Source organism: Crocodylus porosus, unplaced genomic scaffold (genome assembly GCF_001723895.1).
Source record: "Crocodylus porosus isolate Cpor-Errol unplaced genomic scaffold, CroPor_comp1, whole genome shotgun sequence".
In the NCBI taxonomy this organism is placed as follows: Eukaryota; Metazoa; Chordata; order Crocodylia; family Crocodylidae; genus Crocodylus; species Crocodylus porosus.
The window spans coordinates 3962056-3987957 of NW_017728922.1; the positions used below are offsets into that span (position 1 = coordinate 3962056).

Here is a 25902-nt window from a genome sequence, read left to right on the forward strand (position 1 = left end):
TTTCCTGCCATGGCAGGGGGTCAGACTAGATGATCTGCTCAGGTCCCTTCCGACCCTAGAAACTATGAAACTATGATTGGTGGAGCTCACCCCCCAATCAGGAGGCAGCAAAAGGAGTTCAGTCACACCCCTTTTCTGAGGGGAGGGGGAGAGGAGTCCCCTCCTCCATCCTGGACCTGATTGAAAACTGCCACACTCAGGTCTGGAAGTCTTCAGGGGCGGAGCCCTGGAGCATATAAAAGGAGCTGCGTGCCCAGCATGAGGGGAACACATCCAAGGCAGAGAAAAGAGAAGAGCAGGGCTTAGAAGACCTGAGGAGAGCTGCTCAGCAGGGCAAAGCAGTAGCTCGGCAGTGCCCCTGAAGACTTCCATCAGTGGGGAACGGCGGACGGCTCCAGCAGCTAGGCTCTCGGCGTGCAGCACAGCACATGGTGTCCAGACCCTGGGAGCTGCATGAGGCGACTCAGGTCTTCAACATCTGGCGTGCAGCCAGAGACACGGTGCACAGCCCGGTGTATGGAGTAGGACCTTTGGAGAGCTTGGGCGACTCAGGTCCTCAACCCCAGAACAAGGCTGCGAGCTCGGTGCAGGAAGCGCTGCATGGAGGGGCCAGGAGCGGACCGAGCCTGGTGCTGCATGACACAGCCCAGGCCTCTGACCTATAGCAAAAGGTTGAGTCCAGAGAGCCAGACGGTGCTTGGGCTACTGAGCCAGCAGACAGGGCCAAGCCAGAGGCCCCAGAAGCCCTGCACAGTGAAGCCCTGTTCCAGGGGACAGCGACCCCCCCTGAAACCCACTGCAGGCAAGAGAGCAGCCTGGCGTGGAGGATGAGGACAACCCTCCAGCCCGGGAGCTGTGAGTTGCAGGGAAAAGAGGATTCCCACAGGGGAGGGGAGTCCCCCCTGGTTAGTTAAGGGCTCCCGAAAAGGGAGGTCCCACTGAGAAAGCACCCACTAGTTACCAGCTTCTTTGTAGGGCTTGGTAAAAGCCCAAAGGCATTGGGATTTCCCTACCTGCCACTGCTAAACCTTGCCAGCCACTGCTCTAGATTGATCTCCTGTGTAACATGGGTCTTGGACTGTCACCTGCTGATTCTGGGCTATTCTCCCCCCCGTGCACCATCAGCAGTTAGAAAGCTGCAGTCAATTTAGGCCCTGAGTGGAGCCTCAATCTCTTCCAAGTGTTGGCACAGATATCTCCGACTGGAAGTCCCAAAACAGGTCTATTGACAATGCAGAAAAATGGAATGGACTCCCTCTCCCCCCTTGTCTGCAAGACATCTGTAAGGCTGACTGGAGTTAAACAGTAAAGACTCCAGTTTTAAAGGGCTGCTTGGCTGTAGCTCTGCAGCAAAAGAGATAACATGGATTTTTTAACTATAACAAAAGCATTGGATTTCGTATTTAAATTATATTTTATATTTAAAATCAGACTGTTTAGATTCCATAGAAAAATATATTGAAATTACATTTGAAATCCTGACAACATATATTAAGACCCAAACTTGCAATAATTCAAATGAAACAAAACCAGTAATATCGAAGCAGTACATTTGCTGCTGCAGTCTGAGAGGAAGCCAGACCACTGAACTGGTAGGTCACTGGCTAAGCACCTACAATCAGAATTTGCTGAAGTGAAAAAACATCTTTTGACAGCAGCATTCTCTTCTGCAGGTGCAGAGAGGATATTTTCTTCAGTTTATTCAATTATTTCATTCAAAGGTGGGAAACTGGGAATTGAAAAAAAAGAAAGCTTATTCTCTTTTATCAATATAGGAATAAAAATGGAGGTAAGGTGATGAGATATACTAGGCCTAAAATCTTGGGAGATATTGTAACAAGAAATTGCCCATTCAATTCACTGACTGCAGAAAATACTTCATGTGTTTAATAAGTCAGTTTGTATTTAAAACAAAATAATTTTCCTACGTAGTTTAATTATTAGCAACACTTTTAAAATGCAATTTGGGGGCATTTTAACTTTTGTGAATTCTGACTTCTGTGCCTATGCAGCTTGACACAAATCATAAGTAACTAATCATCATCATCTAGATAAAAAGAAACTTAATTCATAATTTTCTAACATAATAAAAGGTAAACATTTACAATCTGGATAAACATATGTTAAGATATAAAAGTGCTTAGGTGTAACTTAGATCTGAGGGAAAGCTAAAAAGAATAACTGATATCATGTATTTTATTTACTTTCTTAAAAGCACTAATGTGGCATTCAGTAACTACCCAGCATACACACATAATGAATGCGTGAGCTCTCGTGCCACTCCTTTAACATCAGACCTGTTCTAAACATGGGGGAGGAGAGAAAATATTAAGTGATCCACTCTAATTCACAATGTATGTTTCTAGCACAACTGGGGATAGAATCCCATCAAAGGAACTGGGGTTACTTGGAGATGAAAAAGCTGGAGGGTGGAAGGCATGATGAGAGCCTGCAAATACGTAATGACTAGAGCCAAAAAGGAGGTTGTAAACTGAACTCCATGGCCCCGTCCACATATGGTGCGGACAGTTGGTTCCCCGGGGACAAGCAGTGGCGACGCATCTCTGGCGCATGGCAAGGTACCCTGGGGGCACTAGGGGAGGCTGGGGCCAGCACTGGGCTGGCTGCAGCAGCCTTACCTGGGGTCTTCCCAGGACTGCAGCAGTGGGTGATTCTGCCATGCGGAGCCCAGCCAGCAGCTGCAGCAGGGCTCCAGGCAGCCCAGCTCTGCTTTTGAGTGGTGCACCCTGCCTGTGCATGCACCGCTCTGCTTCTTTTCTCCACAGGTTTTTTTGACCCCTGGATATCCTGGGGGTCAAAAAACTGCAGCGTGGAGAGCAACTGAACATGTGGTATGTGGCACTTCAGACATGTCTGCCGGGTCACATGCCACACAGCTGCGCTCGTCTGAACGTGGCCTATGTTCCCAGGGAATAAGACAAAAAACTAAGGGACATCTAGGTCAGACATTAGAAAAGTCTCCATGTCAGGACAAATAGGCATTGGATAGGGCAGAGATCCCTTCCAACCTAATTTTTTATGATTCTCCTGCTGCCTCATCTAGCACCCAAACCCAAACCTACCTATCCTGCTTGCCAGATAGAGGTATTCACAGGAATGGCTATGAGGTGCTAACTCAGTTTCTACAGTTTTGTTCCCAGGGTAACAAAATAAGTCAAAACAACACCACAGGGCAACGAACCTGACTCGGCTGTGTCCTCTCCTAGATCACAAAACGAAAATGAGAGCAGGCAGCAGCCAGGACTTTCTGCTATTCCTTTCCTGCGGTATTAAAGTCAAACTAGAAGCAGTGGAGTGATCCCAAGAGCCTTTTAGGGATGCAGCCTCACTGAAATGATGTTCACCAGGAGAAGCGGCAGCACAGTACAAGGGCTCTGCGGCTGTGATTGTGCAGGCCCTGAGCTACGCTGGTAAATAAAGAGACAGGCTAAACATTCTTGAGACCTGCTTCACTTTCGAGATTTTTTCTAGCCACTGACTGCCAGTAGCTGTTCCACCCAAAAGCAGCCATCAAGAGGCACTTTGTATCTATATGACTCATCAGGATTTATGGTTCAGCAGGGAAAACATCCAGTGGAACCACTGTCAACAGCACTAGTTGTAAGGTAAAAGCTTCAGGCTGGTGCTGGGGCAAGAGATGTTCAACAAGCTGGTACTGCCCCAGAGCTTCCCCGTACCTGGAAGACATGGGAGCTAAACTTGAAATAATAAGAACTTCCTCTCCCCTAAGATTTCAGTGCTACTGTTTCTAGACACCAAAAAAAGTCTAATGGGTGGGCCTGTCAGCTCCTGATGCTGAAACTGCCTGAATCACAGGATTCAGATCAAATTTCTGCTTCAGGGCCAGGCTCATTTCCCTGAACTGGCTCATGCTGAGCCTCAACTAACACCCTGTCAATCCAGCTTCTGACGCCCACACTCTGGGCTGGGGTAGTGGGATCTAGCTTCAGACTGTGCAGCTCCAACGTATTTTCCAAATACAGTCTCTGTATTTTCCTGCTTTTTTCTTAACTTCACTATGCTGTTTGCGGTTCATGCAGCCAGTCACAAGATTACTCTAAATAGCCCCCAGACTACTCTCCCTTCTACTCTTCAGTGACCTGGGCCCTCAACTAGCAGGGAAAGAAGAGGATTCAGGAGACCTGGCAAACAAATGTGCTGGCACAAGTTGTTTCTCAGGAGCTACTGCTAGAATGGTTGCCATAGCAGAGGAGTCAGCATGGGTCAGACTGTGCCAGGGAACCTCTCCTTATGCAGCTCATCAAAGGCCAGGGAAGAAGCAACTGAGGAGATCACACAGCCCCAAACAGCAGTTGCTGAAATGCCCCAGAGATAGTGGGACCATAAGAGCTTGAGTGGAACAGAGAATGGAAGAAATGGAGATTGCAGGAGTTCTCCATTTTGGTTGTCTCACACCCTTCCCATCAGACCTCTGATGTGAGAGAAGCTAAGACATCCCTTTTCCTCCCAACTTCACGGAGCAGTGATTCCCCACCCCAATACAGCACTCTGCTCCCTGAAGTTTACAGCCAGGAGGGAGTTCTCAGAAATGGATGGCAGAAATGGAAGCATTTTTAACTGTACAGGTGGTAAAAGATCATCCTACAGTGACTACCAATAAAGAAAAATCAACTTCAGCTAAGCCCAGGTGTAGAGTGTTTGTTCTGCCTGCATGACAGACTGCATCAGGTCAGCTTAACCCAGTAGTAGTCAATAAGGAAAGAAACCCAAGACCAACAATCCCTCCCCCAGGCTGCTTCCTCCTTGCAGAGGGCACAGGCAGGCCAGGTGCAGCTTATATGAGGCCTAAGAGTTACAAAGCCAGGTGAATAGGATTTCCTTAAAGGGGCAGCAAACTGTTCACCACACTTGCATGCATCATCCTTTCCACAGACCATAACCTAAGCTAGCACTGCAAATCATTCCTTTCCCTCCAACCCTGACTTAAAGCCAGGCTGTAGACAAGCCCATAGCAAGTGCAGCTGTTAGAGGAAAGAAAATGGCACTTTTGAAGGCGCTGCAAGCCCTTAGGCTGAGGGTGGACAAAATATGGCCCACAGGCTGAATCCGGCCTGCCAGATCATTCTATCCTGCTCACAGGGCTCCTCAAAAATTTAGAAAATTAATATATCTGCCCCAGCTGCCTGTCAAAATTGACAGCAGCCGGGGCAGTAGGACCCAGGGGAAGCCAGCCCAGCAGCCCCACCTCCTCTCCCCTGTCCCTTCCCCCCCAGCCAAAAGCCCCCTGCTGAGCTGAGGCTTCTGGTCTGGGCCCCTGGGGCTGTTCTTGCCTTCCTAGGGCAGAGGAAAATTCAGATAAGAAGCGGGGAGGCAGGGGAGGACTGTGGGCAATCGCCCCAGCCCTCAGGGTCAGGCCGAGCCAGTTGCTGCAGTCCTGGCGCTGGAGCCGGGAGCCATGTGGTGCCGGAGTGGCCAGCAGGGGGTGGAGAGGAGTGGCAGCAGCCTCAGGCAGGGAAGTGCTGAAAGCATCAGCATGCAGGAGGGAAGGGGCAGAGAGCAGGGGTGTGAAGCAACAGCTAGGCAGAAGCACAGGGTCTGTGTCAGTGTGCCAGGGCCAGTACAGGCCCAGAATGAGCTTCAGGAGTGCCAGGCGGGGGCTGGCAGGAGCTCTGGACCTGGGCTGGCTCCCCCTCTCCCTGCTGGTGCAGCCCAACCTGGCTTCAGGACCCCTGTCACCCCTGCCCCATGCTCCTGCCACCTGCTCTGGGCCCTGCTGGTGCTGGCCCTCGGACACCAGTGCAGCCCCACACTCCCACCCAGCTGTAGCTGTGCTCCACGCACCTGCTTGCTGCCACTTCCCCCCGCCTGCTGCAGTCATTTGCCTGCTGCTGCCACCACTCCCCTCCACTCTTCCCCCAGTGGCTCTGGCACAACGTGGTTTCCGGCTGCAGTGCTGGGCCACAGGATTCAGCAGGAGCCGGCCTGGACCTTGCATTTCTCTGCTAGCTATGTGCTGGGCTGGTCCAGATCCTGCTGCGTCCTGTGGTCTCCACCATGCAGCTGAGATGTGGTGCTGGAGCAGTGAGTGGGGGAGGGGCACTTGCTAAAGGGCAGGGCTACCCTTGCGGGCTTGCCAAAACTCAGTAAGTGGTCCTCCGCCTAAAGTAATAGCCCGCCCCTGCCTTAGGCTTCGGGACAGATTTTCTAAGGCCTTTCGGCACCTAAAAATGCTTGACAGTCATGATTTCAATAGACACTTCTGAAAATCCACTAGACATTTATCATCTTCTTTAGGCACCTAAGTATCTTCAGAAATCCAGGCCATAGTTCTTATCTATGCAAAAATCATCTATGTTCTCAGTCACTGAAAACTGATTCACAGGGAAGAGGCACATGCTACTGTAAGCCCGCTAAATATTCTGGCAACTTTTATTCAAAGACATATTAAAGAATCAGGTAGGAGGGGATTCTTTTCCTCACGCTGCAATTAGAGGTAAACTCATCCTGGGAAACAGAATCCATGTCTCTGCATCCCTGACACCTTGTCATGCGTCTTAGTGCTTTGTGCCTTAGTTTCCCCTCCTATGGAGATACCAGCTAATATGAAGACAGCACTTTGAGATATGGGAAGCATTATATAAGGGTGAATTACTGGTGTTCTTGAACGGTATTTCAGAAGACATTTTATTTCTGTGTAAGAGAGCTTTTCTCTTCTTTTTTTAGAAATGCAATGTTCTTCTTATTTAGCTTTTGGCATTTTAAAGACACCCCGTGCAGTCTCTGAAACCACAAGCATTGCATTGGGACCACGCGGTAGGTTACGGTCTTTTATGAAATAACAAAAATAAGCTACAAATGACCCCTAAAGTTCAGACTCAAGAAGCGACAGGGACCAGGCCTCCAGCTGCATGACGAGAACTGGAAAGCCAGACTAGTCCACAGGTACAAGTGACACAGTACTGCTGATCTGCTCTTTCGGAGTACCTCTAAAAACCAGAGGAGCCTCCAGAAAGTCCTCCTGATCTGGAAATCCCTAATGATACAGCAACACCTTGATGCAAGTAGCCCAATGCATTCTTTCCCCAAGAGGTCTGAGACAACCTGAGGTCCTAGCTCTAATTGAAATGTCACTTCAGAGAGGAGAGAGAAAAGACAGACAGGAGACGAAGCACAAGAGAAAATCAGACCAGAGACATGTACTGCCTAGCAATGCAACCCACACTGTCCCAGAGCCAAGCATGGCTGACCTCAGCAGAGAGAGTGACAGTCACCTCCATTCAGAAATACAACAGCCTGGAAAAATGGAGACAGACAAGCAGCTTCTGCAGCCATTGCATCAAAAGGCACCATTTGGAAGAGACGGGATGCACCCACTGAGGTGAGGGTCCCCATCATAATCACTTACTACTTCCACTCTTACGGAGTTTGGCAGTATATTAACTCCATCCATTTCTTTTGAATGATTCCCCCATCATTTCTCTGTTGCAATTCCTCCTCAGGAACCCCTTCCTAGGAACAAACCAGTTCAATGGGCTCTGAGGAACCTATGACAAGGGTAACAAGGCAGTATTGGATTTTGAATTGGTCATAGGAAACCAGGTCTCTACACCACAAGAAAACTACAAACAATACGTTCAATGGGTGCGTCTACACTATCATCCATCCATCCCCTTGTACTGTGACGGTCAATTTATCCACAGGCCACGTACAACACAAGCAGCACAAACTTTTCCCATGCTGCTCCTCACCAGCATTCCCGGCTTGGAGAAACAACCTCGATGTACAAGAAAGGAGTTGAGTCTCCCTGGCCTATTCAGCCCTTAGCCTTTCTGCTGAACCTTCTAATGAAGGGGCCAATTACTACAAATAACTATAACGTAAGAAGTGGAAACTTTCTTCAGTGCACCTCCAAGCTCATCCGAGGCATGAACCTATATCTAAACATAGAACACAGAAGGCAGCCTGGCCGTTCCACCCTCAACCACAGCAGCAGTTCTCGTTTCCTAGCCTGAGCGACCAAACCAGTGACCTCTTCGTCCGAGTTCCCTTCCCTTGGCTCTATGCTCCTTGTGCAGTCTCTGTACATGCTGGCTAGCTAATGGACTTTCCTTATGTTTTGCAGACAATCCATTTTATGTGCACGAGTCAGCCTGGAAAGGGAGTTATGGTTAGGGTTACTATTTTCAGTTCCAAAGAAGAAGACACCTCCTCGGGGGGGGACACCTCACTCCTGACCCACAGCCCCCTGGCACTGCCAGTACCTTGCACTTCCAGCCCACAGCCCCCTGCTCCTCCAGTGCCCCTTATTCCCCACCCACAGTTCCCCCACCCCTGCCAGTGCCCCTCACTCCCAGCCCACAGCCCTCCTGTTCCCCCCAGCCCTGCTGGAGAAGGCCTCCAGCTGCCCGCATCCTGACCAGGCCAGAAAGCAGTGGCTCTGGCTCATGCAGGTGTCGGCAGAGTGAGTCTGGCCCCAGCGGGGGCTGGAGGGAGGAGAAGGGGACACCTGTAGCACCCCCCCGCCCCAGGCTGGGACCCCTGCACTGTGCCAGGTGGCCTGGCTACATCTTCCCTACCCAGGACAGCATCTCCCGGGTGCCCCACCCCTGCGAGCATGGGCACTGGCCCCCAATGCCACTAGCCTGGCTGCACAGCTCCCCACTGCCCCCAAAGGGTCCCCCTGCCCCTGTGGCCTGCTGCAACCCTCATGCCTAAACATCATTCCACAGCGCTGGCAGGCACCTGCCCCCCGCAACACACCTATCCCCTCCACCCCCCGCCACCCGGACAGTCCCCAAGTCAGGGCCCTCCACCACCTGCCCCCCATACACTTTCCTGCATCCAGCTGATGGGGCTGCTCCCACCCCCCTGCCTGATGGCATGCTGGCCACATGCATCCACATGCACAGAGCATGTGATGCCTCCTGCCTCCAATTGCTATTTTGACGTTTCGCCCATAGGCTATAATGGGGAAGCTCAAAACAGCCTATAACTTTGTCATTTCTGGCCTGATTTGGATGAAACATGCCAGAACAGTAGCCCCTTATGAGGACATGAAGGTTGCCAAGTTGCAAGGAGATAGGTGCAGGGGTTTCAGGGACACTACACCTCAAAGTCTTGATGGCAAAAAACTCATGTCATGTATATGTGTTAAGCCACGGCGGGGTCAAAACTGCAGGGGTGGTGGCCCCTGCTGAGGCAACGAAGCCTGTCAAGTTTCAAGGAGATCGGTGCAGGGGCTTCTGGGTTCTGGGGCCCTGCACCTCTGGCTGCTGACAGGCAAAATTCGTGACATGGGTGCTTGTGGGACTGTGTCTATCTTGGGGCACAGGGGGGTGAAAACTGCAGGCCTGCTAGGCCCTGCTGTGGCCATGAAGCCTGCCAGCTGTCAAGGAGATCAGTGCAGGGGGAGTCTGGGTTCTGGGGCCCTGCACCCCTGGCTGCTGACAGGCAACTCTCATGACATGGGTGGGTGACACTGTGTGTGTGTTAAGGTGCACCCTCACTCAGCTGACACCAAGGCAGAAGGCAGGGCAGTTCAAACAATGCTGCCTTTTATGCAGTTTTTCCATCTCTCCCCCAGAGCACTGGGATTGGAAGGGACCTCAGGAAAGGGTGCCAGTCACTGGCCAGATACACAGTGAATAACAAGAGCACTCCTTCCTCCCCCTTCCCCCTCCATCTCCTTACTTTAGTTTCTGTTTCCCTGCAGGCAAGCCCAGCCTGAGCTTCGAAACCCAAAAATTTCAAAAATTTCAGAACATTTCCACTTGCCTCGTTTCGTTTCAAGGCTGTTTCGAAGCTCTGTTTCATTTCGATTTTGCTGTTTTGAGCTCAATACAAGTCGAAACAGCGTTGAAATGAAAGCACCAGCAAAATTTCGCACAGTCCTAATACCTCTGAACTCATACTGGCAAACAACAAAGATACAGCAATTTGTGCTCCACAATCCAGCACATGCAGGCTAGTTTTACAAATGCAAAATGGAAGGCTTTAGTTATTCTGCTGCTTCGCACCTTTTGTGCACCTATAGAAAGGATGTAAATAGAGCAACCAACCACAATCCAATGTGCTGAAGCTCCTGAATTCTTAGTATTAAAGTAAATGCTGGTAGTTTGTTTTATAAACTAATGAGGACTTAAACAAGCTTCAATTATATCACACCCTTTCCAAGCACTTAATGCCTCAGTGGAGATCCAGGTGCTCCCCTTATGGTTCTAGCAGCCTACAGAACAGCGCACAGGATAGAAGAGCATAACTGAGGTACATAGGTGACTTTGCCCCAGTGCCCAGTAATTCTTGTGTGCATGTGTGCCCAGCAGGTTCACACACGATTCATGATCAGAAGAGACCCAGGCAGCCTAGAGGATTAGCAGAGACTGAACACACTGCTGTTGGGGATATCCAAAGGTGATCTCCACAGTTCGGTCAAAGGTTTTTATCTGATTTCAGTGGGATCTGGACATTTAAATGCCTTTGAGGATCTAGACCTCACCCCCCTGGCCCTGAGGTGAGGTGCCTCTTGCAGAACTGGAGTAAATCTCCACCCCGATCAGATTGCAAAGCCACTGTGGACCATTACAATCATCTAGTTTAACCTGCATAATACAGATCAGGAAATTTCACCCAATGTCTAGTCTGCAATTTCTGGTTAAGCTAAATGATATTTTTTAGAAAACTGAAAGAAGCTTATTGAGCTTTCGAAGATACTGTTCTGAACCCAACATGGCAAGGAGGAGTTTCCAATGTCTTGGGGACAAAGTAACGAATCCTGAATGGACTTTTCCATCTTCCTGAAAAGAAGACGTACCTTTGCTCTTAGATGGAACAAGAGTGTGTGCCATAACACAGTAAGGCAGCTCTGTGGCTCCCCTCTCTGGAGCAGGGTGAGACTGAAGACCTCTGACTGTAGCGAGAGACTGAAGTGACAGCCCAAATTTATTTTGGTCAACTTCTTTTTTTAAGAGGTCTGATCACATTACTGCAGAAATGCTGTTCCCAACTATCCTGGCTCCTTGACAACCCTGTCTGGGAGGGCTATTACAGCAAATACCCCATAATGGGATTCTGTCCCTGGGCCACGTTAGTCCTTTTCCTTCACGCACCTCTTTTGCGCAGAGTCCATTTCTATTCATTACATATTCATGATGTGAGATCCTGCCCCAGGAGCAAATATTGCAATAGAAAACAGTAAAAGTCACAAAACTAGCTGAATGCAGATGGGCTTGTCTTCCTCTGAAACTGAAGAAAATTCCCTTAGAGAGATGGATTTGAACGGCACATCAGTATTGCAATGTTTTGTCATGGTCTTGAGGAACCAGATTCTAGAGTCAAAGGAATATGTGAGAACCTTGGAGTTTCCATCCTGCATAGTTCTATGGAAGAAAAGCTTGAAAACATGTCTCAGTTAAACCTTAAAGGTCCTTTCCCAGAAAGCAAATAAAATGAATTCCCAATTATTATGTTTATTAAAAGAATGATTTTAAGGTCAAATCTCATTACTTTAGGCCAAATTCCTAATTTCTGAACACTAGAATTTGGCAATACTGAAACTCCAAACTCAAAGCACCCCCAGCCAGGGGAAGTTTCAGATACAGACACAAACTTTGCAGCTAATACCTGCCTGCACAACAGACCAAAATGAAACCCCAGAGATGAACAATCCAGGGCTGTGGGAATGGTTAGGTCCTGCAGGCTGGTCCTAACGCTCTGCCACAGATATTCTGAATGTTATAAAAAAAGTTTATCTCTGAGAGGCTGCAAGAGTTACCTTTTGCTGCTTGATTAACCTATTGACTACTGTAAAGCCCTGGAATAGAGGCAATGGTGGCTATTGCATGTGCTTCGGGAAAGTCTTGATAGATACACTATGTTATCAGTAGAAACACGGAGCTAAGATCCACCTGAGTGGGCTCAAGTTTTACGGGATAAGAGCTGCAAGCCTTGGCTCTCAGCTGTTGCATTCTCCCGTAGCTCTGATAAACCGTTGCTATGCATTCCCTTATTTAGTCAGGGACTCTCTGCTGACTCCAGTGCTTTCAGTACGTCATTTGCACCATACACCACTGTCCCCCGAGGAGACACTCATTCCTGCCTATGTCATGTAGATTTGAAATGCTGAGCACATGGAGATATAAGTAACATTGCTCAAGAATGTGATTGGGCAGGAGAGTTCAGGGAAGTGATATGAGAGCTGCATTTCAAGTCACAGCAGATGGGTGCTTCTGTTATTTTAAGGGAGAGCTAAGTAGCCCCGCAGACACATGGAGCATGGGTAGACTTTATATTTAGAATTCAAAACCTTGAAGCAAATCGTGTAACTGGCAAGAGGTGAGTCCTGCACAAGTGAGACCTTGAGAAAGAGGGTCGCACCATGTTTTCATGAAGCCAAACCTTCACCCCCTTCAGTTATTATTTATATACCATCCTGGACTCTCCTTCACTTATTAGTTCAAGGCATTCTTGAGAGCCACTTCATCATGTACTAAAGAAACAATGCCAGGCACTTTAAACTCCATTTTATAAATCCCAAGAAAGATATATGTGCAGGCTGCAGTACTTTAGATACGGTCTGATCTAAACTTAAAGCTGTACTGCACTGATCTTGGGGGACCTGGTGACTGTCTATAAACTCACTAGGGGGGACCAGAAGGGTTTGGGGGAGACACTGTTTCCCCTAGCACCCCCTGGCATAACAAGGAATAATGGACACAAATTACTGGAGAGTAGGTTTAGATTAGACCTCCGCAAGAACTACTTCCCAGTTAGGGTGGCTAGGATCTGGAACCAACTGCTAAGGGAAGTGGTGCTGGCTCCTACCCTGGGGGTCTTTAAGAGGCTTGATGCCTACCTAGCTGGACTCATTTGAGTCCAGTTTTTTTCTCCCGCCCAGGTGGGGGGTCAGACTTGAAGATCTACAAGGTCCCTTCTGACCCTACTTCTATGATCTTTATTCATGTTTGCCTCCAGTAAAAAATCTGGTGCTACAGTGTTAGACAGCTGTAGGTAAATTTGTGGCACAGATTTCTTCTTGCTATCACATATTTGGATTTCCTGATGATAACAAATGTTCTCTGTCATTTGATATCTTCTGGAGGTCAGCTGTTATAAAGTTACAATTTTCAAGGCAGTCAAAAGCCAGGGCCAAAGCCACTGTGGGCACATGACAAGGCCCATGCTAAGGGCCCTTTAAAAAACCACTGATTTCAGTCCTATTGGATAAGTGCAGTTGGATGCAAATCCTCTAGTTTTGTGGCAGTGGCTGAGAGAGCTGAGCAGAACACATAGAGAGAGAAGGGGCTGCAGCCTCTGCAGAGCTGATTTTGTCCTTTTAAAAGCATTGGCAAGCTAAGAAGAAAAGCCATTTTTGTAACAAGAACTACGTAGCTAATGACCTGAAGGGTCTTAGGTCTCTGGAAAAAGCAACAGGGCAAATCACTCCTTTCTTATCGAGACCCAGGCTTGGGCCCTTAAAAAGCAGCCAAGTCTGCACCTCATCTCATCCCATCACTGCTGCCTGTTTTTGAAGGGATCGCTTACCCTCTGCATGACAAGCTGGCGCATACCCTGCATTCTAGCACACATGCCATGAGGTAACTGCACAGACACCCGCCTCCCTAAGGCAGTGGTCTCCAAACTTTTTTGATCGCACGCCTCTATCAGTAAAAAATTTTTGAGCACGCACCACCAATAAATGTATATTTATATTCGTGCCCCGCCATCAGTAAAAAATTTTTGAGCACACCCCAATATATGTATATTTCTACTTATATGTATATTTATATAAGTTCTAATATTTTCTTCCCACACCCCAATGGATCATCTTGCACACCCCACTTTGGAGACCACTGCCCTAAGGCACAGCTCTCAGCAGCTCGGGGTTCATTCTGATGACCAGAAACAGCAAGAGCTTCTCAGGGCTGCAGAGTCCCAGGCTTCAGCACCTGCCACGTCAGCTTTGTGTATTTGGATCACCTGCTGCACAGACACTACAAGTCTTTAGCTGATCCACTGGGAATTTACAGCAAGGTTTCTAACCCCAGCCAAGAAGCCTAGAGATCACCTTTTATAAGGGTCATTGAGTAAAAGTCTCCCCTGCTGTCAAAGTATGACCCAGCTTGTGTGGACACACCTGAGGTAGCCCTAAACTAGCACCCTTGGATACTGGTAGTGGCATAGCCAGGGCAGCACAGGGATCAGAGCAGCCAGCAAAGCCCATGCAAGAAACTGGATTCTACTGGGATGGTTAACTTGTACTCAGCTCCATGCTGTTGTGGCAATGCTACTAGCAGTAGTACCCCAGGTGGCTATTTTAAAGCTTGCTTGGTAGGCCTATGCAAGCTGAAGTAGTTGTAGTATATTGGCTACCCTGAAATGTTGAGTCCAAGTACGGTGCAGATATTCCTGTCCCCTTAGTGCTACATCTCAGGCATGGACCCTCATTTCTGCCAGTTTGGATGAGAAGATGCCACCAGCAGAGTTCCAGTCTTCTTTTGATAGATCAGTTCCTGAATAGTGGAAACACTGGGAAGAGAACAGCTATTACTGTATTTCCTTACAAGGCTGCTTGAGTTGCAGAAAGTCAATGAAAACCAGGATCACATCTACATGTGAAGATCCTTGGATTTACTCAGGTTCCTAAAGACACTGGGCTGCCTGGCCCTAATACTCAGCTCATAATGATGACCTCCTACTCTTACAGAAAGAAGAGCTACTTCCTCTAAGAGCAGGACAAGTGGCCTTCTCCTAGATGCAAAGATGTCTTTTGAGGTCTAGGTCACTCTTTACCATTTCATATCAGGGCTTTATGCTGTCACATGTTGCCCGAGGGTAAAGCAAGGCAGCTCCATTGACTTCAGTGTGCTTTCATCATGACATAATGCAACTCCTTCTATATTTGGATCCCATAGTGTCACTACCAGAGAACGCATTAAAGAAGCCGCTTTACCACCTTGAAATCGCCTTCTCATTTCTGTTAAGTTCCAGCATCTCTTCCTCCCTAACCCATGCATTTCAACCTTTAATTTGCAGCACCATGTATCCCCCTTGGAAAGCACTGCATTCTTCATACTGGCACATTTACCGAGGCCTGTCCTGGACTCGATGCTTTAGAACGTGCCTGCTGCACAGTAGGATGAATCTGCACGCAGGAGGCTAACTCCTCTTCTGTTCTGAAGTCATAATCAATCCAGAGTTAATTTTCCTCAGCTTTGCTGTCAGTGTGGCTATTCCACTGGAGTATGGAGAAAGCAGTCTCAGGACATGCCATGCCTGCTGGTGGAAAGCAACCACTGTGGCTTGAGGATGGAGGAGCTTGGGTAAGGTGTGATGGATGGCTACTGGTTAGGTAGGAAGGATTGCCAAAAACAGATATTCCAGGTAGCTCTCATTGGAAACAAAGGGTTTGGAAAGTCTTTGAACTTTAAGAACAAATTCAGACTCTGAAAGTGGTTTCAGAGATGGACTAAGGAGGATGAACTCTACAGGGCCTGTTTAGGTCAATAAACATGGAGTTGTAAGCAGCGTCACTAATATCACTAGAGTAGCACACCTAAGGAAAAGAAGTTGAGACAAGGCTTTTCCATGGGGCCTGCTCAAGCCTTGGCACTGGCAAGTTTCTAAGCTAGTTCATGGCTCTAGAGACATGAAGTTAAGTTCTGTGCTCTGCCACATCTTTCCTGTATGACCTTGGGCATGCCACTTAGCCTCTCTGTAAAATGTGGACACTAGCATTGCCCTATCCCTCAGAGGGATAACTGTATTAAAGGTTAAGAGAGCTATTCCAATATTACAGTATTGGGGGCCATGTATAGATCCAGGATAGGTAGTTCTAGTTATATGAATGCAAAGAAGCCCACTTGCAAGTGTTAAAAGAGAAGAAATGTTCTGTAGTTACAAGAATGCTACTTATAATACAGCACCTGTATAAGAATTTGCCAGTATTTTTCACCATCTGTTATGTATTTAGCTTGTCTTATGGATGTGGAAACTGAGGCAGAGGTCACATGACTTGGCCAAGGCCAGAAAGTCAGTCATAGTGGAACCAGGATCAGAACTTTCTCCAGACAAAATTTACAGCATTCAACTTGCTGTTCACCATATCACTGACATTAAAGGAAAAGGAAGAGACATGTTAGTCGGACTTAAAAAAAAATCCCTGAGTAGAAATGTTAGCCCCTTCCAAAGCAGTGCTCATTTAGGATAAAAGTTCACTAAAAAGATGAACCAAGTTTAAAGTGGGCAGGAGATACAATTCTGCTCCTCCATTTCCTTAGCTCTCTCACCCTAACACCACTCAGCCCATCCTCTCCTTGCAGCAGACCCAATATCAGCTTGTAATCAGAAATTTTTTAGAGCATTCAGGAAGCGAATGTCTGAGCAGAGCTTTCACTGTCACCAAAGGCTTCTCAAGCAAACAATACAAGGTGGGGACTCAGGGATGAATAGACCAGGACAGCATGGAAACCTCAGCAGGTCTGAGGTTAGGGAAGGGGGAGAATTGTTTCATGCCAGCTGCAGAACTGGTAAAATGCAATCAGAAGCAATCTATCACTTCAGAAAAGTTATGCCCTCTATCCATTGGCTTGAGACCTGCATTAATCTGATGTATGAGATGGGAGGACTCATTAAGAAAAAATGGCTGTAGCATCTTATTTCCTCTGGCTCAAAATTTTCCATAATAGGAAATTATTTCCAAGCTGTGCTAGCAAGGGACCATCCCCCACGAGACCAGCAGGCACATTCCAAGCCCTGATAGAAAACACCACAGAATCTCCTTTTGATCTGAAGTGTAAATAGTATATAATAAAAAAAGCCTTATATAAACTGACTGGTTCTTGGGGGGCAGCTCTGCAGCTTGAACATCATTATTTATGGCCTTGTAGCACTCTGAGTGTGTCTTTTCCAGGGCACTACAAAGCTGAGTAGGAGTAGAGAGAGTGTTGGACCCATCCAGATGATGTCAGGGCCAGTGCCCACTGCCAAGAGACCGTGGCCTGGTGCCGCTTGCCAGCTCAGGCAGCAGAGCTGATCTGTTATTTTTATCATAAGACACTCATTTGAAATCTTGCCGATTTCTTTCTGACAGTCTCCATGGCAACCAAGCCCTGCTAAAAAACAACCAAGCTCAACATTCGCACAGAAGCCTCAGTTCCACCTGGCTTCCCAGGGATCTTCCAGACGAAGCCAGAGCTGATGGCTTTTCAATGGAGGCCCCATCCCATGTTTTTGCCCTGCAGCTGTTATTTCCTGACTTTGCCTGACAAACAGGCAAAGTCATCTCCTTAGAAGTCAATCAAAACTAAAAGAGGAAAGGCAAGAAGGAACCATGAGCCCCTTCCCAAAGCTCTTATTCAGACTCCAAATGACTACATGCCTGGGTCAGGAGTGAATAAAAATCTAGGGCCCAAACCTGCAACTGAGACGCACACTGAATAGTGTTTTACTTATGGCTCAGAGCAAATCAGTAAGGTAGGAAAGGAGGGAGTGTTATATTCTTAAATATTCAAGGGTCAAATCCTTTGGTTCTCATTCATGGCTAAGTTCTTCTATGGCTATGCATGCTGAAATCAGAGTGACAACTAAACAGTAACCTACGGCTTAGCATGAGTTAGGGTGATGGAAATCCAGCCCTCAGTGAAAATGAAGGATCTCCATAACTAAATAAAACTCTCCTTTTATTTTTCACTTTTTAAATTGGTAAAACTGAATGAACTTTTAAAAGCCTCATTGCTGCCATTTCCCTTTTTGTACTTTGCTTGGCAAATATAACTGGGTGGGTCTACTTCATCTTCTGTCTGCACCTGCAGAAGTCTGTCTGTCCTCTGAGCTGCTGGGGTGCTGCTGTCTGTGGAGCTCTGTGGTGGGGGAAAAGTTTAACTGAAGAAAAACCAAAAAACTCTCTCCAATAGTGAATGACAATATTTCTATTCTATTATTACAAACTCTGCCTTTCCTTTTTTAAAGACAAAATTTAAATTTGTGGCCCAAAGTACTATAAGCAAAGAGAGTCAGGTCTCCTGAAGGTTTTTCGTATTCTCCAGCAGTTTGGTGAAGGATTTCCAGTGCACAGACAAAGCAGAGAGAACCTACCCAAAGCGTTTCACAGTGTTACTTTCCAGGACATCTTAGACCAGCCTGACCGGAAAGAGCAGTCTCCAAACTACAGAGATTAGAATTCAGTTGATTTCTGCCCCATGGCCTACTGCACTAATCCAGGTGAATCATTCAGAGCTGAGTAAACATCATCTGAAAAACTATGATGATGAATACAAGGAATTCTCCACCAGAGGCCCCTCTTCTCTGAGGCAATACATTGGCTGGTGAGGACAGTCTCTGAGCTACACTGGGCACATCTACAGGTTCGTTAATGTGCCTTAGAATTACTGTGCATTTAGTTAGTACTTATCTAATGAAGTAGCACCAGTGCACAGTTATTTTGTGATGCTTATTATGCATTAGCCTAATAACACTGCACAGTAAGCTATTAGCATGGTTTCTGAACAGCATACTACACGGTGTTATTAGGCTAATGTGCAGTAAGCATCTTGTGTAGATGTGCCCACTAAGAGTTGACCTCCACCATGAAAGCAGAGTACTCCATCTTGTTGTCAAGGGCTAAGTACAGACAGTCAAGAAGCCAGAGGCTAAATCGATTCAATCTTCACATGTTAGTCTAAGCTGCATAGATTGAACTGATAAGCAAGTGAACCAACATTCATTTTGATTCAGAAATGCAGCCACATGCCTGCAGTGGCCCAGGCCAGAAGCTGAGGGGTGCTAGAGCATGCCTCCCCGCTCAGCTGGTGCAGACTGCTTGGACCAAGCCTAGCCCATGCACCATGTGTGTGTTGGGGGGGGGGAGCTGTTACAGGGGAGGTGCAAAGCATCCTGGTATTCTGGGGGACTGTGAGGTTAACTTAAATCTGGAGGGGATCTGATATAGAAGTTCAGTAAACCGATTTAACCAAAATCAGTTAAAGTCTGATGCTACATCCATCCAGGTTTATCTTTCATTCATTTTGAAAGCGGTTTAGGTACACCGAACTTCTATTGTGTTACATACCTGAATCAGTTTCCAATCACTCATACCAGTTTATGTGTAACTTCTGTCCCTAGCCAAGAAGATCCGCTCCAACCCCAGGTGTATGAACCCTGGAAATGAAGTTGTAAGAACATCCCGGGGGTGCCCCAAGCCACTGTTTTTGAGCATACTGGAAACACTGGCTTCGACCATGATGCCAGTGTCACCCCCCAGGGTGACTTCACTATTTTATTTCTGGGGTTGATATGTGTAGACAAGCAGAAGATATATATGAAGTGATGGTTAGGGACCTACTGAAATCATGATTGCGTGTTTTTCACGGAAACTGCAATTTTGGGCTGGTTCCACAAAAAAGCATGGGGTCTGTGCTTTTGGCAGGTTCCCTGAAAAAAAAAAAGAAAATTAACAAAAATAAAACACTATGGCCTGGCTACACAGCCTGCCGAGGGAGGGAGGGAAGTGGGGGGAGGGGGCTACTGGCACAGCAAGATGGGTGCCACCCCACCCCTCACTGGCTGTTTGTCACATGGCCCCACACCTTTCTACCAACTGGCAGCAAGGGCTCTGGCCACAGTGGCAATGCATAGGGGGTGCACAGGGGTGCATGTGTACCCCCTGACAGGCTGTGCTCCCTGCTTAGGTGATGGGCAGGGGAGGCAGGCGGGAGCACCTGTGCCCCCCTTGCGAGTGCCAGCTGGGGAGTAGGAGCACCAGATGAAGCTCCACAGCCACTTCCAGGAGTGCCATGGCTGCTTCCCAGTTGGCATGATTGGCTGTGGGGTGACACCACTTCCAGTCACTGACCAGTTGCTGGGGGGGGGGGCACGTGCCCCCCCAAGGTGGCACCAGTTGCCCATGTCTGGCCACATGACAGCCAGCTCTCACACCCAATCTGCGGTGAAAGGTGGGGCTGTACAACCAACAGCCTGAGCAGGCAATCAGTGGTGATGGGCAGAGCCACCAAGGCCCCTCAGCCAATCAAAGGTGGGGGAGGGGGGTGCCACAATTAGCCTGCAAAAATGGTTGCCGGCCTGAAGATCTGCCCACAAAATTGGCTGGCTGCTACTTCAAGTTCCCTAAACCCCTAGTGATAATGACCGGAGAGGGGAGGGCTTATATCCTCAGGAGCAAACTAAATCCTCTGCTGCAGTGGTGTAGACATCTTCAATTCAGCCTACCCAGACTGGTTTCTGTCTTGGTGACTATGTCCTGAATGGTGATATCTAAGCAGCATGTTGCTTTTCTACTATGAAGTGAGAGAGCTCTAGAAACTGGCTCATTTGTTAAGATCATGATGTTATGTTGATAACCTGATACTGGAAAGCCACTACATGCCCTCAACCCTCATGCCACTAGGAATAGGGAAAGAGTGGAAGCCAGGTTGTTGCACACAACTGCTCAAGAATGCCAAGCTGTTCTGTTGGTTACTGAAGGGATGTGACCCTAAGGGCCTTGAAATGGAAAGTCCTTATTAGAAGAGCAATTGCAACTGCAACATTTTGTATCACTGACCCAGAATCCTGTGGGGACTAGTATATGATGAAGCATTTCCACCAGATGTTGTGATGGGCTTACTGTTGAGTTGTTATTTTAATAAAGGAGGTGTCTGACCTCCTGCTGCACCTGCTGACTATTCGCCTGACCACCCTACCTTTGTCCTGTTGAGGGTAGGACTAACAGTTCTGCGGTGGGGGCAGATCAAGTAAACTTTGGAAGAAGCTGTATGCAGCAGAAAGGAAGGACTGTCCAGTGGTGATAGCATTAGTCTGGAACACTACAGACCTGCAAGGATACAGACTGAGGCCCCTGTGGTGAGGGACAGAGTGGGGTTGGAGCAGGGACTGGGGCAGGTGCTGCCCAGCTGGTGCAGGACAGAACCGCAAATGGCTTGCCTGAGGAATGTGTGGGGGGGAAGCTCCTGCTGTTACACGCACCCTGGGAGGGCATGGGGGGGTACCCCCCCAGATCTGCGCAGAGTGGGGTACTGCTGTTGCAGGCGGGATTAGGGCCAGGGCTGCACTGGGTTCTTCCTGGCAGGTCTGAGCTGACTTGTGCTTGGGATAGGTGGCAGCAGCACTGAGAAGGGGCTATGGGGGGGCTGCAGCTACCCCAAAATTTGCTGCATCCCCTACCCCCTCTCCCAGCGCCGCTGCCCACCCCAAGTGCAGCCTGGCCCAGCCTCTGGCTGGGAAGAGCCCCGTGCAGCCTTGGCCCCAGCCTGTCCCACCCCATGCAGATCTGGCGGCAAAACCCCTCGCCCCATGCCCTCCTGGATGAACAGCGGAAGCTGCCAGACAAGCAACTCCCAGATGAGTGGCACACAGCAGTGGAAGCCTCTACCTCCCTCCCCGTGTCCTCTGGACAAGCTGCAGCTCCATCCCTCACCCACCCTGCTCCGGCTGGGCAGCACCTGCCCCAACCCCTACCATAGGGGCCTTGATCTGCCCTCCACACCCATTCCCTTCTCTACCCCCTCCCCTTCCACCACAACAGACTTACCAGCTGCACGCTGCTTTCCAAGCCGCGCTGTGCTCCTCACTGCCTACATGCTGCGCTGCAGCTGCACACTTGCACGGGCCATTTATCAGCCAAATTAACAGCTGTATTGGCTGATTTCCAATACAGACAATTTTCTTCATATGGGTGTGGGTCCAATATCAGACCGATGCATCAGCGCACCTCTATAGAATTCCCATCTGTCTTTCATGACAGTTTCTAATAACCACAGACATCACAATCAATAAAAAAAAACCCTGGGCATCTATAGGACCTTCCTTCACACTCCTACCAGGAGTTGACCAGGAACTCCTACCTGGAAGCCGCGATCTCAGATTTCTGTCTGGCGATGGCCGCTGCCCTCTGGGCCCCTTCCACATTCCTGTCCACCTTCTGCCTGATCTTGGCACTCTTCAGAGGTATCACTCGCTTCTTCATACCCTTGATCAGGACATTATACCTGTACTTGCCTTCTTCCTTCTTGCCATCGGGCATTGTGGTGCAGCCGTAGCCATGCCGCAGATTGTCCAGCCACTCACCCTCATATTTCAGGCCACTCGATCTCTCACTCACCCCAAAACCTGAGCGCTTGTCATTCTTCCATTCACCCATGTAGGTCTCCGTGGTGGTAGCATCAATGTCCGACTCAAAGTGTGGGAACTCCTCGCCTTCCGCCCCCTCTCCCAAGCTGACAGTGGAGGTAGCATCACTGGCGGCAGAGCTAATGCCGCTCTCACTCTTGAGGAAACTGATTCGGCTCTTCTGGCTGGCCAGAGATGTCTTGGATTCAGATTTCTTTAGCTTCCCCAGCAGAGAGCTCCGTCTGAAGAGGCCCCCCTTCTTTGGCTTGCCAGCTTCACCATCTGAATATAGGCTGAGGGCAAAGCCTCCCCGGCTGATAGTGGGGGACATGGGGATGCTTTCCTGGTTAGCTGCTGGGGAGTCCTGTTGGGGCAACGTGCCATTGCTGTGCTCACTACGGAGGGAAGAAAGGGAGGTTCGGAGAGGAGAGCGGACCACGGATGCCATGCCATACGGCACGCTCTGACGGACGCCATAGCCATGACGCATGCCATTGGTAAACTGGCCTTGGTAAGTTCCTAAAGGCAAAAACAAGGACCTAGTTAAATAAAGCAATTTCCTTTCCCCCAAACAGGCAGCTCAGTACAAGGAACTGTATGGTTAATTGCATCATTAGGAGACATCATGTCTGCCCTCGCACCATCCCATGGTCTGTGTGAGGAGAAAGAGGTCATACCTGCATGCGCACATATGAGTTTGGAATTATAAGGGTCCATCTTGGCAAGAGGCCTGATGAGAAGATGCTAGACATCACTGATGCTGGCAGCCCACTGCTGTTCTCCTTTAGCTGACTAAATAAAGCCTGCAGGCTCAATTCTGCTCTTGCTACATCAGCTCAAAACTTCCTTTACACCAGCGTGGCTGGAAGCAGAAGCTGCCCTCAGCACAGCTAGAGTTTTAAGTTGCATGCCCTGTCCCTGACGACTGACATCCATCTCAATTGTTCTGTACATGTGCATAATCTGCTAACGAGCTCTTCCACAGCCCTCTGACAGCCCTTGCAGTCCAGTCACATAATTAGGGGTGGGCAAGTGGCCAGCAACCTAGAGAAAGCACAAGACTGACAGCTGCCACTGCTGCCTACCTGAGTGCCACCACTACTACCCAGGGCACAAACACCCAGGGTAGTAGCTAGACCTGTTTCAGTCCACTTCCCTGCTCCACAGCTTGTGATTCACGTTGTTACCTATTGTTCACTCTCTTTGCAGTGACCTGGAGGACAGATGCATGTTGGCCAGTTGAGCAGAAGGGCAACATTAAGGAAGAACTTTTGTCTGAGGCACTGAACTGACCCAAGCCCAGTTTCTGGTTCTTCCTGTGCGACTGTGGGTAAGTTACTTTGTCTCTCCGAGCCTCATTTCCCCATCTGTAAAATGGAGATAATGATACATCCCTACTTCAAAGGGATGTTGAAAAAAACAAAGGTGCTGGAGACACTACCAGGACTAGGCATAAAAAGAGCTTAAATAGATGCCAGGGGGACTTTAAGAGACAATTTTGTAGGGACTATGCACTGGAGAACCACTCTCCCCAGCATGGGGCTCTCAGTACACAGCATCTTGGCCTGTGATTTCTGTATGCATTTTCCTTCATGGCTCCAAAAATACAGCAAGTCATCATGAGCAAATTTCTTTGTGAGGGATAAGGAATGAGAGACCAGCCACACTTCAGAGGGGTTCTCAGCACTGACCTGAGGCTAGGAATTCAAAAACTCTTTCTCCCTTCCCTACCTCTCCTACATGGCCTTTGCTGGTCAATTTTAGTGTTCTTTTTTTGCACTGGGCACTAATAGGTCTTACTCAACCATCACAGAGGCCCCAAAGTCTTATTCTGGGTCTGTCTGGTCACAAAGCTCAGGCAGGGTCTTCCCTCTCCATTACCCAGCTTTACAGAGTCCAGAATGGACTATCCCTTCCTGAAATCAGTAAGATGCAGGGCAAAACTCTCCCCCCCCAGGCTTTGCACAGACAAGATATCTTTAGATGAAAGGTACTAATGGAAGGCAAATGCTAATTACAATTTGCAAAGCAGGACCCCCTTGAAGTGTGAAGACAAATGGCCAACTGTGCAGGGGGCATTTTCATGGGCATTTACAGTAAATATCCTTTCCAGTAAACTAGGACAGGATTCTTTGTCAGTGATTTACTGGGAAGTGGCAAAGTACAATAAGCAAGCACTGCCCCAGAGAAGGGCACAGCCAGCATCCACCCCACAGCATGATCAGCCATTGGGACCACTGCTCAGCAAACCAGCATCAAATAAAGACAGTGGCACAGTGTGTGTTGCTCCCATTAACTTTTCCTTCTCATCTTCCAGTTGTGCTGGGAAAAAAAAGGATCAGCTTGGCTCCAAGAAATTAAATTCCACTGTTCAAACTGCTTTATTCAACCCTGGGATGATCTTGCCCCAGGAGAGATTCCGATTCCTTCTTTGGTAACAATGGGAGAGAGTATTTTATGGTCTCTGTGGCCAGTTCAATAAAATAATCTTTATTCCCTAGTCTGTGGTTTTGCTGAAATCCACTTTAGACCTGTATGCAAGATGTTCACATACACAGCACAGAGGCAGGAAACACAAGTGCTCAATTCCAGTGCTAGGTGCAGCAGAGTAGCAGCAGTACAAACGCCATCCCTCCCTACCAAAGTGCCTCCAGCAGCTGGCTATCTACCTCCTTATATTGCAGAATGACATCAGGGCACTAAACCCAGGGCTAGAACCACAACTAAAGGCAAAAGGGAATTTATTTGCCATGAAGCACATGCAGTTTTTGTTGTGCCTGCTTTACAAAAAGTTCATTGTATGCTAGAGCACTGGGGGTGGCAAGTTATGCGATGCGGTAGCCTACCCAGTGGGAACAACCTACCATGGTAACATGTCCACTCAACCAGACTGCCCCATTTCTAAAACCATACTAGGAAACAAGGTGATGGACAAGGCATGGCTGTGAAGCCAGAGACCTGGGTTTCCTTCCCACCCTCCCACTCACAGGTGAGAGTATGAAGGAGTTACTTGAGGTCCCTGTGCTCCTGAATTCCCATCTGTACAGAAGGTCATTGTCACCAGTTTCAAATACAATGAAGGCTGTCTAAATAACTACAAATATTGCATATGACTGGCCTTTGAACTCAGTTGCTTTGTCTCTGCTCAGTGGCTGCAGCCTGAGAGCAGAGCTGACACAATAGCACATAACATTATGTGACCTTCCAGTGGTTTTAGAAGGCTCCATGCAATGCTGTTGCATTATTAAGCAGCTTGAAGTCTCTGCGGGCTAGAGTGGTTAAATGACCCACCCAGGGTCACAGAGTAATTCAATAAGAGAGTCAGAACTATCCATGACACGTATTGATCCTCTGACTTCTATACCTGTGCTCTGTCTGTCAGAAAATGCCACCCCTTGCCAGGTTCAGCAGGCACCATGCACACTAGAGGGATGGGATTTTAAGAAGTCCTAACGTATCAATGGGATTTGGATTCCTGACTTCTTTAAGCATGTTTGAAAATGCCCCCAGGTCTTTAATTGGATTAACTGGAGCGTTTTAGAACTCCTTTAGCATGATTCAGGCTGCTGGATTTAAATGTGGGCAATCCAGCCAAAGTTTCTGTACTCATTTTAAACTGATTTTAGACCCGACCATGCTCACCAGCCAAATTTGGTTTAAACAGAGTTTACTAAACTAATATAGATAAATGCCTTGTGTAGATAATGCTTGAATGTGAATGCAAGGGCCAAGCAAGCAGAGGAGACCAAGCACTAAAAGTCCTTGACTAAGCTCACAATGTGCTTGTGAAGAGACAAGGAT

The 25902-nt window shown here is 48.2% G+C and overlaps 1 protein-coding gene across 4 annotated transcripts in view; it reads right to left on the bottom strand.

Moving 5' to 3' along the window:
* The window catches only part of JPH2 (junctophilin 2), a 63680-nt gene that overhangs the window by 28168 nt on the left and 9610 nt on the right, over positions 1-25902 (bottom strand). Inside the window, exons 2-3 of one of the 4 annotated variants that reach the window (XM_019539609.1) lie at positions 21837-22620; positions 1485-1729 (exon numbers count right to left, since the gene is read on the bottom strand). In XM_019539609.1, the coding sequence (XP_019395154.1) occupies positions 1699-1729; positions 21837-22620 (815 nt within the window). In that variant the 3' untranslated portion in view covers positions 1485-1698. Of the gene's footprint in view, positions 1-1484; positions 1730-16328; positions 17838-20682; positions 20807-21836; positions 22621-25902 lie in introns of those variants that run through there. The other 3 variants (XM_019539608.1, XM_019539607.1, XM_019539606.1) reach the window with 3 other exon arrangements.